Source organism: Phalaenopsis equestris, unplaced genomic scaffold, assembly GCF_001263595.1.
Source record: "Phalaenopsis equestris unplaced genomic scaffold, ASM126359v1 Scaffold000511, whole genome shotgun sequence".
In the NCBI taxonomy this organism is placed as follows: Eukaryota; Viridiplantae; Streptophyta; class Magnoliopsida; order Asparagales; family Orchidaceae; genus Phalaenopsis; species Phalaenopsis equestris.
The window spans coordinates 957709-973250 of NW_018164951.1; the positions used below are offsets into that span (position 1 = coordinate 957709).

The following is a 15542-nucleotide window of genomic DNA, read 5'->3' on the forward strand; positions in this document are numbered from 1 at the left end:
AAGTCGATACCGCACACGCGAAACTCCAAAAGAGGACGGAAATAGGTCGAACTAAAACAAGGCGGGCACCACTTCTAAGGTTCTAAGATAGTCGCAGGAAGACCCCTAAGGCTAGATCCTAACTCCTACGAGAAATACTAGACCTCGCGAAAATTGAGGTCAACAAGGACAGACAGGAGAAATCTCTTAGAAGTCTTTGCCAATATACTCGATATAATGATCTCTCCAGGAGTAAAAAGAGGAATACAAAACCATCTATTTTTTTTCAGTTTATAAATATTTTTCCAATTCACCAAGCATAAACCTTTGCCTTCTCATTAGCTTCCCATAAAAAGCTTCTTTATATGCTATCGAATTTGTTCATAGCCCAAATCAGCACCTAAAATAAGGAGAAGAAATGAAGAGAAATAGAAGATCAAACAAAATTGAGCAAAATTATGATCCTCATCTTCAGAAAAAAAAAAAATTGTCCTTCTAGGATGCGAGTTTACTTCAAAATTTTATCAATAACAGAATATCTACTTTTCAATACTCTGCAGCCAAAAAACAAAAAAAAAAATAAAAACAAAAACAAAAAAAAGCATTGTCAATTGAAGGACATAATCTTGACAACCACCAAGGTTAAATAAAAAAACAGAAAAAAGAAATTGTGTTGAAACAAATAGATTCATCATTTTAGCAGAAACTCAAATAACATGTATCATTTCTCTCATGCCAATGTTCCAAAGGACAGACTGGAGAAATCTCTTAGAAGTCTTTGCCAATATACTCGATATAATGATCTCTCCAGGAGTAAAAGGAGGAATACAAAACCCTCTATTTTTTTTCAGTTTATAAATATTTTTCCAATTCACCAAGCGTAAACCTTTGCCTTCTCATTAGCTTCCCATAAAAAGCTTCTTTATATGCTATCGAATTTGTTCATAGCCCAAATCAGCACCAAAAATAAGGAGAAAAATGAAGAGAAATAGAAGCTCAAACAAAATTGAATAAAATTATGATCCTCATCTTCAGAAAAAAAAAAATTTCTTTCTAGGATGCGAGTTTACTTCAAAATTTTATCAATAACAGAATATCTACTTTTCAATACTCTACAGCAAAAAAACAAAAAAAAATAAAAACAAAAACAAAAAAAGGCATTGTCAATTGAAGGACATAATCTAGACAAGCACCAAGGTTAAATAAAAAAACAGAAAATTTTACAAGCATACCCTTCAATTCTTATGCATTTGCATATTTAGCACCTAAACATCAAATTTTACACGCATGACATCTTACCTATGCATGAAAAGGAATATTTCATTTTTCAACTGTTAAAATGGTGGTATTTTTGATATGATATGAAAGATTTGGTTGTTATAAATGTATAGAGTAAAATTTAGATGTTAGATATGTAAATACATAGGATTAGGTGGTATGGTATGTATGTTAATGCCAAATCATAAAAAAAAAGGTTTAGATAAGTTGATCCTAAGGCGGAAAACATAAGCCAATAAGTCACTGCAGTGAATAAAGCAAGTAACATGCACAGCGGTAAAATAGGAGCTGCCGTGTAGAAAGTTGACTGCCATGTTATGGTTGTCTCACTATAATTGGATAAAATAGCCTCTTAGCAAGTGCAATGTGTTTTGGTTGATTGGCGTAGAGCCTTATTGGTAGCAACAAGTTATGATAATTCGGCAAACGAGTAAAGGTTGTCCCTTAATGACTTTGCCAACCACCAGTTAATACACAATAGTGCACAAAAAATCCACCAGTGGCTAGCTTAACAATGACAATAGCCCTAAATCTTATAAAAAGGTGAGTAAATCCCAGCATGAAGAGATTATTCTTTTTTGGAACGGTGGGCAAAACTATGAGCTAATAGGCAAGGTGGGATGAGAGTGAAGGCCAAGGGAGGTGGCAGCAAACAGCAGAGAGGCAATGATTGGCAGAAGGAATGGAGTTAATTCTTCTTCGCCATTTTTGGCAACACCTAAGATGGGGGAAATTCAAAAATCATTAAATGTGGTTTGCTACTAAGGTTAACTCATAATGTATTTCTAGAAAATGTTCTTGTAAGAGCTATTTTGATGATAAATGAATGAAAAGACACTTATGTAACTGGGGGGCTGTAAGGCATGTGTGACGTGTGACCGAAATGTGAGGTGCGCCCGAGATGACAACATTGTGATTGAGCCCGGACTCTGGTGTGTAGTCATAATGACTAGACAAATTTAGTTAGAGTAGCCTTCAAAGCATAGTTGGCAACTGATTGATCTTGTGACTGAACTCAATGGCTATTTTTTTGTTATTATTTTTCATGTTAAGCTAACTGTGTTCATGCTATGTTTATATGTTATGATTCATCTCCTTCTAAGTACATCTAACCCTATTGATTTACACAAAAAATGGAAATTTCTGCATGGAGCGAGTATGGCAGCAAGGAGAAATTGATGAGTGGCTAGTTGAGTAGTGTTAATAGGCTAGGCGGCCCGTGAGGGTTAGTTATTAGATGCAGAAAACATCTGTTGAAACCTTATGAAGTCAGCCTTAGCTTTAAGAGCTATAATGTAATTTTTATTACGCTAGCCATTTTGGTTAGAGGCCTTAATGAATAAAAATATTTAGACAAACAATTCTTGGCCAACTAGATTCTAGAAAAGAATCAGATCAAGCTTTGGGGTTGGCAATAGTCAACTCACAACTCAAATCCAAGCAACTCATTCTTAGAACCAAGTTTGGATTCCGACAAGCTATGGTCAAAAATGAAAATTAGAACTACAAGAACAGGATATTATTAGCCTACAATGATGAATAACATTATCAGTAGCCCCAAGAAACATTGCTATTGCCAGGTCGAAGAAGAAAAACTACAAACACAATTTATCATTCCTACAATAGCGTCCTAGCTTTTCCGAGAGTTGGGTATTAATATTATAAACCCAATTAAACACTCTTTGGGGCATCAGATCATCCTAACTACCACTAATTATTTGTGAAAGTGAGCTGAAGTTGAGTCAAAACCAACAGCATCATAAAATTCTTCAGAGAATGTATTGTCTACTGCCTCAACAAATCATATTGATACAACAAATCGTATTGACAATAGTATCGCATTCGAAAACATCAAAATCTATAAATTCACTAAATAGCATTAGATCAAACAAATCTATTCATCACAATTGATATGCAATCCTCGAGCAAACAACTAGGTTAAGGCATTCAATAAGACAAAAAATTAAGTTGCCCAATAGAATTCACTATAAACTAGATAAATGAAATAAAAAGTTGAAATAGAATTTGTGAGTGTACTGTATGACTATAGGACATCAGCCACACAATTCAATCAATTTCGAAGTTAAAAAAAGTGCTCTTGTAGAGGTTGAGCTACCCTATGTCCATGTTACCATTTAACAGTCTCATACTAAAGCAAGACATCCTATTATGGCTTGAAGAGCTGGGTACCTTACTACCATAGACGGAATGCAACCCATCAAAACATCTAAAAACTAATTAGGTGAGAATAATCAAATCTCAAAATGCCACGTTCAACCCCAAATCTTCAAACGTAAGGAAACTAGTATTAATGAGCCAGAGAACAAGTATTTCCCATCACCATGCCAAAAGAAAAATTGTAATAAATTAGGAAACCCCATTCAAGATAAAAAGGTTTCCAGAGATGGAGCCCACAAACCTTGATATATAAAAAGACTATCCCATGACTATCATAAATGGTAGCTACGTTAAAAAAACAACATATGTAGTAAGTTAAAAAATTTTCTTTCTTGACTCAATAAACTCAAGGGAATAGTTATGAAATAAATAAAAAGAAATAGTATTCGTAGAAAACAAACAAATATTCATACTCCGTAAGTTAAAGATTCAAGTCAAACCCCTCTATTAGTTCAATAAGATCAAATACAAAATTGACAAAATTACCACAACTCAGCACACCTAAAGGCCGGCCTACCAACTGAAGAGAGAAATTCTAATAGTCAAATCAATATATGCATGCACACACACAAAGGCACAACAAGTTCAAGGACTAAGTAGGCTTTCCATTAGTTCAAAAAGTTCAATAGTAGAACTATTCAAACTACGTTAGTTCAAAAATCTAAGGGTCAAGTTGCTTGTGTGGATTCAACAAGCTCCAAGGGACCATCAGTATAAGTGGTGTCAAATGATTTCTTCAATGAGATCGAAATTTAAAAAGACGAAATAGGGAATCGAGGCATTTTGTTCTAGCAAGGATAGATGTAAGCCTTAAGAAATATCGAGACGTAAGCTAAAAAAAACCTCAAAAATTAAAAGTAATTAAAAAATATGATATAAACCATTAATATGTTTATTTAATTATCGTCAAAAAGACATAACCATAATTCTTAATCTTATATATTGATATAAAATAGAAGCTTGAAATATGATTTTATTAAATGTTCACTTAAAATTTAAATATTCCATGACATTCAAGATCCATAGTGGAAAAATCCTTGCTTTGATCATTTTCAAAAGAATCATCATATTTATTATCATCTAATTATATCTAATTTATAACTTTGAAATATTCTTCAATAATTATAATTTTCTTCTTACTATAAATTAAAATGAAATCCAATATAATTTAAAACAAAAGAGTAAATTAATAACATAATCATGCAATCATATTTACTATATTTTAATCTTTTTGAGACCTTCTATTAGATATATTAAATATAATATAATATAATATAATATAACATATATTTTGTTTGCATAACTTGATCGAAGCACTGCCTCAAACGCATCTAGGCACAAAACCTCAAGACGTGCATTTTAGATGAAAAAGGTACAAGCCTCGAAGATTTTTTGTGCGCCCCAGTTCTAAGCAAGCCTCGAGGCATAAGTCTCGAACGCCATTTAAAAAATGAATGAGATTATTATGATTCATTAACTTTTGCAAAAATGCCACAAGAATGATGATGGAGTTGAGTGCCAGTAAACAACAAAAGAATGGCAAGTCAGCAAACATAAAGGTATATTTATTGGAGTGAAAGAGAAAATGGAAAGATATTTCACCCTTGATATGGGCTAACAAAGACAATCGTAATGTATGATGTACGATGCTATGATATGTGAAGATCGCAGAAATGGTAAGAGAAACCATCTAGAAATGTTTAATGAGTGCAAGGGTATATTGCAGCCTTTTCAAAGTGGGCAAAAAATTTGAATTGAACAAGTTTCAAATGAGGTAAGTAGAGAAAAGAAAAAAGAAAAAATTAATTCTCATTGTTTAGTGATGCAAAACAATTGGCAGCAGAAAAGAATATACGGGAAGATATTTCCTTGAGGACCAGAGAGAGCATAATAATCATGTTGCATTTTACAATGATGGGCGACAAAATCATGCAAGGTTCCTATTACACTGCGCATATTGTTTATAATTGTGTTGGTCTTGTGCCCAACGTTAACAATGAAGCACTAGAAGACGTGTAATTCATGCATTTAGGAGTTATATGAATCTTAGGATCATTGAGCAACTGCATGCATTGGCGACTGGATTAAAAGTTAGTAGAACGGACTATAACAGAAAAAAATACTAGAAACTAAAAAAATATGGTAAAAAAGAAATAAGTGCATAAAAAGTTCTTGAATTGAGCATTGATGTTAGTTTATATAACTGCATTATCATTCAACATTGCTCAAAGACAGCTAATATTCATATGTGATAGGAATCAGGAATGCTGGATCTATTGTATAACAAATAAGGACAAATGAGGTTGCAATTTTTAAAATTGAAGATAGATGGTAAAGTTGGAGAAATGGGCTTGGATAATATGTAGTGTAGCCTTTTATGAAACTAATATTAGGTTATGTTATATATATGTTAAGTCAAATGGTTGGCAACAGAGAAAGTGCAAATATTATACTCGAGAAATGAAAGATGTAGCACCAAATGAAGTTAACATGAATGAAAATAAACTGAAATTGCTTGGATTTGGATGGAAAAAAATAGAAGATGGACCGATAAAGAGATTAGTTAGTATTAATATAAAAGAATTATAAAAGAAAAGGGGTTAGCCAAAGTTAACATTTTGCAAGGAATTTGCAAAATGGAGTAAAGGATCTTATGTAGAAGTCAATAAGAACACATAGGAAGGTGGATTTATAAATCCCACCACAAGTAATTGTGATAGAGCTAAAGAGGATGAGGATGTAACTTTTAAAAGATGGCACAAAAACCTAGCAGTTTCTAGGGTATTTAAATGACAACAGGATGCATATCTAGTTTCCATAGTCAGCGTAAAGCATGCAAAATTTCAAGATCGCACAACTTTTCTGTTTGAGACAAGCCATTGGTTACCACTTATAGTGGCTGTCACTGCTTAGGAATAGATAGTACCTAGGGTTAATCATTCCTTTTATTTTCAGCTATGTCAAAACATTCAATGCATTCCTGAAAATAAAAGCTAATATGAAAGATAGCTATTTAAATATAAAGAACATAACATAAAAAATGTTTATGCATTATTTTCTGTCCATATACATGTTGGTCACGAGTTCTATATAAGAGTCCTATTCTTTTAAGCGTATAACTTTTATGAGTACAATTTTCACAGTTATTCTGTAAAGCCAAGTGAGATACTTGTGAATTCTGTTTGAACTCTGTGTTTATTTACTATGCCAGTTATGAACTAATGATGTTGCCGTTATGGCAGTTGGAGAGATTATAATATTCATTTGATTTATTATATTTGAGTGTTGTATGTTCCTACTTCAGAAAATCCTAAAAACAAGTTAACTTTGTTTGGGGGGTGGATTATGTTGTGCGGTTGTAAATATTAAATTAACGTTGATGAGTTTATTTTTTTTCAAACTGAGGTGCAGCCTTTGAGGTTGTCTTAGCAAATTTCTTTAATAAAAGATTTTTTGATATAAAAAACAATCAGATAGAGGCACTGGTTGGCAGAACTTAGTGAATACAAACAAAATTCTTATTTAATAGCATTCTGATAAAAACAGTTTGAAAATATCCTATTAAAATTCTCAAAGAAGGATTTACCAGAAGTTGAAAAGGAAAAATTGGCAAATAAATTCATTAAGAATCTGCTTAAAATTATAAACACCTCAAAACTGAAAATATGATGAATATTAACTCAATATGAAAATTATGAAATATCTACAGAAACATCAAAGCAGACTTACCTCAACACCTGCTCAGGAGCTTTAGCAATGCGTTCTTGAAATGATGCCCAAACCTTTTTATCAGTATCAGCCTGCATCGAACATCCATTTAACTCTTGAAGTTCCCATTATCAGAAGAAAAATATCCATAATTTTCATCAATGCAGACCCAATACCTCAAATTTGTCAGATAAAAGTTGATATGTTTCATCCATTCTGCTACTTGTAAGTGCCAAAGAGGAAAGAGATCTGCTATCTTCAGAAATTTCTGTATCAACTGTGCATTCCTCCTCAATTATGATCTCAAATTCAGGCCATAAGCTATTGCTGGCATCTGCAATAGTTAACACGAGGGCCATTTTCAAAAATAAAAAAGTTTCAAGGAAGATTTACATGCATACCACTCAATTATTATGTATTTATATATCTTACAGATAAACTTCAATTTTAAAATATATGCACCACCTATGCATGGAGTATATTTCACTATTTACAAGCTAAAATAGTGGTATTTTTTATGTGATATGAAAGAATTGGGTGATAAAATTGTAAGAAATAAAGTTTAGGCGTCAGATATGTAAACATATAAGAATTTGGTGGTATGTATGTAAAAGCCCCAAGTTTTCAGCATGAAAGTCTGTTTGCTTACATTTTTCTGTTGCTTGTATTGATTTACCATTAACGACGCGAGATGCAGAAGATTTTAACGAATTCATTAGCTTGCAACACTCGATTTTATGCCCTAACCGCCAATGCATCGACTGAAAAGGGGCAGTGACATATATCAACAATGTTCACATGTAACTTTAAATACGAAATCAATAGAAATTAGCATTAGGCTAACCTGGTGTTTCGCAGAGCAGTAGCGAGCTTTTTTGCAGCTACCACACACTTTGTCCCCTTTCCATGACCCACACCAACAACACAATGGAGCTGTCAAAAGAGTCATAGAATAAATTTAAGGGAAATTTTACAAGCATAACACACAATTCTTATGTATTTACATATCTCACAATTAAACTTTCATCTTTACAGGCATAACACTTTGGTGCTTTAAACCTATGCATGAAAAGTGTGCTTCACTTTTAAAAATTGGTAATAGTGCTAATTTTTACCTGAAATTAAATATTTAAGTGCAATATGTGTAAAAAATGAAAATTTTAAGTGTGAGATTGGCACTTTTAAAAATTGGTAATAGTGCTAATTTTTACCTCAAATTAAATATTTAAGTACAATATGTGTAAAAAATGAAAATTTTAAGTGTGAAATTGGTAAATAAATAAGAATTGTGTGCTATGTATGTAAATGACCCTAAATTTAAAGGAAAACTCATAATAAGTCCGTTGGAATAATAGAACTTCAGATCTTATGCTTGTCTCTAAGCGTTTTGATGCATGAACTGCAACAGCATTAATGAGATTTTATCGTGTAAGAGAGCATTTACAAAGGGAATAAAATCTAAGAATCATACTACTGCAATTCTCTGCATGGGAACATTTTAATCCCAGAGCCCATAAAAGAGACAAATTTGTCCCCATACTCTCTTAATTGGAGGGTAAAATAGTCCTCTTTATGAACTATTTTAATCCATATTAAAAAATCTTGAGATCAAATTGACACTTTTGAAGACTCTAGGACTAAAATGACCATTGCAAAGAGTCATGGACCATTTTGACACTTTTCTCAAAAAGAAAAAAAAAGGTAGAATTACTGATAATCCCCTGCAATGATTAAGTGATAGCTTAAATACATTTATGTACATTACCTCCAGTCGTGATAGGTTTGTCAGTGCAGTTATGCTTGGGAGGCTCACTCGAGTAGAAAGGATTCAATCTAGGCAACTGACAACGGAAAATCTTCACGCTTGTAGAGAATAATTACCAAAAGATCAAACATAACTTAGTCAATTTAGTCATAATGAAGGATGCAAATTTCAAAGGGGGTCTGTTAAACATTCAAAATTAAGTCAACATGAAGCCTGGAATACCTTCTACAGGGATTTTCCTCATTGCGCTTCCATTGTTCATGCTGGTCCTTTAGCAGACAAGACATCGAAGGGCACATAAAGACATAGAGCATCCGATGGAAAGTAGACTCCTTGTCAGAAATTGGAGCATAAATCTACAAAAAAGAACTCTAAACTTCGCACCACTTAATCATTCAAGAATAATCAGAAAACAAAAAAAGAAAGCAAATTTTACATAAATATCACACAATTCCTAGGTAGTAAAGTCTAAAAAACAGCTATAACCTGAAGAAGGAATTGAAGTGGCTCCCCGCAGAACCCACACGTGGAAGATTTCTCGGAAGGAAGATCCGACGGGTCCAGCCACGCCTGGATATGTTGAAATTGGAATGAGACTTGCAGGTAAATGGAAGAGTTACCAAAGAATTTGGGAGCAGAAAAGAATAGTAAAAAAACAAAGCTTTGTTGCGGGCAAAGGATTTACAGGGACGCCTCCTGCCTTGCTGGGAAAAAGATGACGGAGAAGCAGACAAGGGTTCTTGGGCTTTTCAACAAATCCTAGAGTAAGCTCGACCTCTGCCTCATCGTCCTCATCATCCTCATCATCTTCCTGTTCTCCCATGCCAAAATCTTCCATTCCTTCATCTTCTAGTCCTTCCTCGTCAAGAGACGTTATTCGAAGGGAACTTAGATCAGACTCCATCCACTGTGACAACAAGGCAATGAAGGAAAATCAAGAAAGATGAACCAAAAACCAAGATATTGTAGCACGCATCCGCTTTGGTTGTCACTAAAACCCTGATTCACTAAAGTTTAATAAATATAAGCAGGTTAGAATGATTAGAAAAGAGTTATTACTGGTTTACTTTAATAAAAGGTAATTTGCATAATGCTGTTAATTTACCTATTTACATAATGCTGTTAATTTACCTATTTAGTGTTAGTTCTGTCCATTTGGGCATTGAACCGGTTTGTTCTAGTTTGCTTTCATTTAGCTGTGGATTGGTCTGGCCTGGTTCTTATCCTATGTAATCTATAAATAGGACAGGCCTTGTATAGTTTGTATAACTCAATTAATTATAAGTTCTGTTCTTTCTGCTTTCTTCCCTGTTCTTATTTGCTATCATGGTATCAGAGCAACCTGCCCCGCAGCAAGTTCTCCGCATGCCTCGCTGCTCCTCCCTTTCTCAGCGAGCTCTTCTGCTTAGTCCTCCTGTCGTGTTCTTCCTAAAGGTGCAATTCCTCCGGCTATTTTTTTTTCTCCTGTTGGCTGTCTCATTTTTGTTTCTTGCCTTCAAGAATATCTTGCATCTATACTTTCTGATCTACTTTCAGAAAAAATCTGCGGATATTTTTCTCCACACCTTTCTTTATTCTTTTCTTCACCTGTTGTCTTCATGAGCACCATTTCCAATTCTTCCATTAATGTTGAGATGACCAACAACTCAAGCAACTCTCTTCCCACGGGCGGATATTCCAATCCCTACCCAACTGAAATTTCTGTTGGGCATTATTAAAAATGTCGTCTCCGCGACACTTACCGCTGACAATCATCCCATTTGGAAGGCACAAGTGCTGAAATTATTCCATGCCAATGGGTACGACGAATTTATTGATGGTTCTTGCTGTCCTAATAAATTTGTCCAAGGTTCCTCAGGAATTAATATACCAAATCCTGATTATAGCAAATGAATCTTTATGGATCAACACCGCCTTGCTGCCGTTTAATCTGTCTTCTTACCACCTATTTTACCATATCTTCTTAATCTTGAAAACAATGCTCAGGTTTGGAATACTATTGAACGAAGACTTTAGTCCTCCAATTGATCTCGTATTCTCCAACATAAAAACGAACTCCACATTGTATCAAAAAGAGATCGAACTATGACTAAATATCTTTCTGACATCAAATACAAAGTTGACGTTCTCGCCACAACTGAAGTACTTCTTGAGGCCGAGGACAAAATACTTTATAAGCTTAATGTTTGCCTCCCATCTATCACGCCTTCAAGGCATCCATTCACACTCATCTCCAACTAATTAGCTTGGATGATTTCTATACCCTTCTATGTAGAGAGGAACTCACCTTGGCACAAGAAGCCCTCAAAGAAGCTCCTCCTCAAAACACTATTGCATTGGCCGCTTCAAACCGCAACAGGTACAAGGGCCACTCTACTACCTCATCTAACCAAACTCAGCAAATTTTCAATCCCTATAAGAACAAATCCAGTTCTTCCAAAGGGCAGCCCTCTGAAGGATTTAAGAGCCCTCTAACAACTGCAAAAACAACATACTTGCCAAATATGTAACAAACTTGGGCACTCAGCATTTAAATGTTGGCACAGACTTGATCATACCTATCAACCCACTACAGCTCTTATCTCTGATTCAATGTCCAACTTAGACCAACAATGGATCTTAACAGTGGTACTATTCAACATCTCACCGCCAACGCACATCAATTTCGCAGTGTCCAAAACTACAAAGGTGACACTTCTATATAAATTGGAAATGGTCAACAACTTCCTATTACTCATATTGGTCAAGGACCACTTCCTACTCCAACTCATAAGCTCATGCTTTTCAATATTCATCATGTTCCTAACCTAGCATATAATCTACTTTCGGTTCATAAGTTAACTATGTAAAATTCTGGCATCATTACTTCTATTGCTAACGGTTACTCTATTAAGGATGTACAGGATCAACAAAGTTTTTCTTAAAGAACCCTACATTCAAGGACTATACTCAATTCAATTTCCTCTGGCAGACATCAACATTCCCTCAAATCTTGCTCACATATCTGTTCAGAATGTTCCAAATCTGTGGCATAGGCGACTTGGGCATCCCCACAATCATATTCAACACGTTTTACCTCTAGTTTACAACATGCTATTCCCAAAACAACTTGTAATTCATGTAATATGTCCAAAAGTATAAATTACCTTTCTTCACATCTTGTATTCGAGCTACTGCACCCTTGCAAATTATTCACTCTGATGTCAGGAGTCCTTCTCCTGCCCCTCTTATCAACATTATAAATTCTGTCATTTTTATTAACGACTTTTCTCGCTTTACGTGGGTCAATCTGCGTAAACATAAAGATGATACTTTTACTAAATTTCAGGAATTAAAAGCTCTTGTTAAAAATCAATTCAGCTCTGACATAAATATCCTTAGAACAGATGGTGGAGGCGAATACTACAAGTCTAAATTTAATATTTATCTCGCTCAACTTGGCATTGACCACAAATATACATGTTTGTATACCCCCGAATAAAATGGTGTTGCAGAACGAAAGCATAGACATTCTATAAAAACAATTCACACCCACTTGCATGACGCTTATCTACCAACCCATCTATGGGTTGATACTTTATTATTATATGCTATCTCATTAATCGCTTGCCTACCAAAACATTACAATACAAATCTCCATATGAAAAATTATTCCATAAACAACCGATTTATTAACACTTAAAAATATTTGATTGTCAATGCTTTTCTTGGCTCAGGCTCTACCTTAATCGTAAACTTAAGCATCCATCCAAACAATATGTTTTTATCGGCTATGCTCCTTCCCAAAAAGACTATAAATGTCTTGATATGACTACCAATAAAGTATATATATCCCGTCATGGTACATTTAATGAATGTGTCTCGTCCTATCAGCACAAATCAATTTATGCCTCCTCTTATATCCCACTCATGTCCTTCATACCTCTTCTCCTAGTAGTTCCCTCCACTACTCTATTACCAACTCATACTTCTGACAACTTCCTAACCACATGGCCCCTCCACTCCCCATACATAACTCCTCAATTCCTATTGCCACGGACCAAAGCTTATCACTTGTCCACGCCGTTTCACCTGCTCCAGCTTCTAACACATTCCCTTTCTCCTTACATTCTGGTCCACCCCTTGCACCTTTAACTCCTCCCCCATCACATCCCATACTCACTATAACTAAAACTGGCAACATTAAACCTCGTCAAATTCTCAATCTTATACATCAAACTAATCATGATTCCACTACATACTCTATGGTTGTTAAACATGAACACTAGAAAAAAACAATATCTCCTGAATTTCAAGCTCTACAAAATCAAGGGACCTGAGAATTGGTACCTCCCACATCTTAGTATAACGTTCTCTGTTGCAGGTGGACCTTCAAGTCCAAACTTAATTCAAACGAGACAATGGCGCAATATAAGGCTCGTCTTGTGGCTCAGGGGTTCAAACAATAAGAAGACAAAGACAATCTTAAAACCATCAGCCTGGTGACAAAAATCTCTACAATTAGAGTCTTTCTCACCATAACTACTACCTACTAGTAGAAAATTCTTCAACTTGATGTCTCCAATGTATTTCTTCATGGAAATCTACTAGAGAGTGCCTACAGGCAGCAACCTTAAGACTTTCTTGATCAAGTTTATCCTACTTTTGTTTGTAAACTCAAAAAGGCTATTTGCGGACTTAAGCAAGCACTTCGTCATTGGAATCACATTCTCACTACATATCTTCAGCTTCTTCACTTTCAAGTTAGCTCAACTAATCCGTCTCTCTAAGGCTACCATTCCAAAAATAATCATATCTATATTCTAATCTATGTGGATAAGATCCTAATAACTTGAAATGACAATCCAACTATTGATACTCTTCTTCAAAGCTTACATAGCGGATTCAAAATGAGAACTTTGGGACTTATCTCCAAGTTCATTGGCATACAAGCTACTCATACCTCTTACAATGTACACCTCGATCAAGCAACTTACGCTCAACAAATTCTCCATGCTTCAGGAATGACTAAATTTAAATCTGTGCAAAATCTCACCAACACCAGGAAGTCTTTTGATCTCTGTTCACACTTTCTTTCATGATCCCTCTTTTTATCGTAAATTGATTGGTTCCTTATAGTATCTAATTCTCACACGCCTTGATATCACTTGTGTTGTGAATCACTCTAGTCAAACAATGCATCAACCAACACAACACAGTTTTCAACAATTGAAGCATATTCTTTGATATCTACAGGCCACCATTCACCTTGGCATACCAATTATTCGAGGATACTTAGACCTCATTGTCTTCGCTGATGCTGCTTGGGTCGTTGATCCTACTTATCGGAATTTGACTGTTGGTTTCTGCATATTTTTTGAATCTATACTTATTTCCCATAAGGTTAAAAAGATTCACAATCACTCGCTCCTCTACCAAAGTTGAATATCGTGCTTTAGCCACAGCGGCGACCGAAATTTTCTAGCTAAAATGTCTACTTCAGGATTTTCAAATTCCACATTTCGCTTCCACACCTCTTTACTGTGAAAATACCTCTGCTATCGCTCTTGCCAATAATCTGGTCTTTCATGCCCGCAGTAAGCACATAGAGATTGATTGTCATTATATTCGAGAATGCATAAAAAAACAAAGCTCTTACGGGTCATCACGTCAACACTATTGATCAGCTTGTGGATTTCTTCACCAACTCTATTCCCAATTATAGATTCAAGTTTCTTCGCGACAAATTGACTATATTCGACAAAGCTCATCAATTTGAACGGGATGTTAATGTACTTATTTGGTGTTGGGTTCGGCCCATTTGGACATTGAACCGTTTTGGTCTAGTTTGCTTTCACTTAGCTGTGATTTGATCTGGCCTGATTCTTATCCTTTTTAATCAATAGATAGGACAGGCCTTGTATAGTTTGTATAACTCATATAACAAATAAGTTCTGCTCTTTCTGCTTTCCTCTCTGTTCTTATTTGCTGTTACATGCCACCCCAAGAATACCGTTTTACATATCTAGGGGCTTTTTGGTAACAGGATTTGAGCAGAATTTACCCACTAAATCCTGCCAAACATCAAAAAACATATCTTGCCAAACGGCAAAAAACGCAGGATTTAAGCTAAACCCTGCCAGACGGAGTCCTGAGCTCCCATAAAAGCCAAAATGACGCCGATTCCTGATAAATCCGGGATTTCCTAAATCATAGGAATCGGCGGATTAGTAAATCCGCGACAAGCGAAGATGAAAAATGGCGAGAACAGGCTTACCTTCTACAATGGTTTCCGGTAGGAGCGGAGGGAAAGGATGCGAAAGATGGGAGTTTCTGTGTTCGCTGTAAGCTGCGATCCCTTCGATGCCTTCCCAGCTAACTCTAATGGCTACTGTATCGCAAAGGTTCGTTGACGCAGGCGATGGTTTTGAGCGAAACCGTGGGGCAGAGGGACATCAGCAAGGGTTTTGGGAGGGGGATGGTGGTTTTAATTAATATTTATTTAAGTTAATTTACTAATTTTATTGATTAATAAATGATAATCAATAATTAATTTATATTGTCAAATTAATTATAATTTAGATAGATTTAAATGTAATTATTAAATAGTTAAATAATGAATAAAAGTATTTAAAATTTTATTTATTTAATAAAT

The 15542-nt window shown here is 35.0% G+C and overlaps 1 protein-coding gene across 1 annotated transcript in view; it reads right to left on the reverse strand.

Annotated features, from left to right (window-relative positions):
- Positions 1–15338, reverse strand: part of LOC110028478 (programmed cell death protein 2) — an 18580-nt gene extending 3242 nt beyond the window's left edge. The window contains exons 1-9 of the mRNA XM_020730343.1: positions 15165–15338; positions 9594–9815; positions 9395–9478; positions 9131–9264; positions 8909–9006; positions 7988–8076; positions 7793–7904; positions 7320–7477; positions 7165–7235 (exon numbers count right to left, since the gene is read on the reverse strand). Coding sequence (XP_020586002.1) covers positions 7165–7235; positions 7320–7477; positions 7793–7904; positions 7988–8076; positions 8909–9006; positions 9131–9264; positions 9395–9478; positions 9594–9812 — 965 coding nt within the window. The 5' untranslated portion in view covers positions 9813–9815; positions 15165–15338. The remainder of the gene's footprint in view (positions 1–7164; positions 7236–7319; positions 7478–7792; positions 7905–7987; positions 8077–8908; positions 9007–9130; positions 9265–9394; positions 9479–9593; positions 9816–15164) is intronic.
- Positions 15339–15542: the final 204 nt, after the last annotated feature.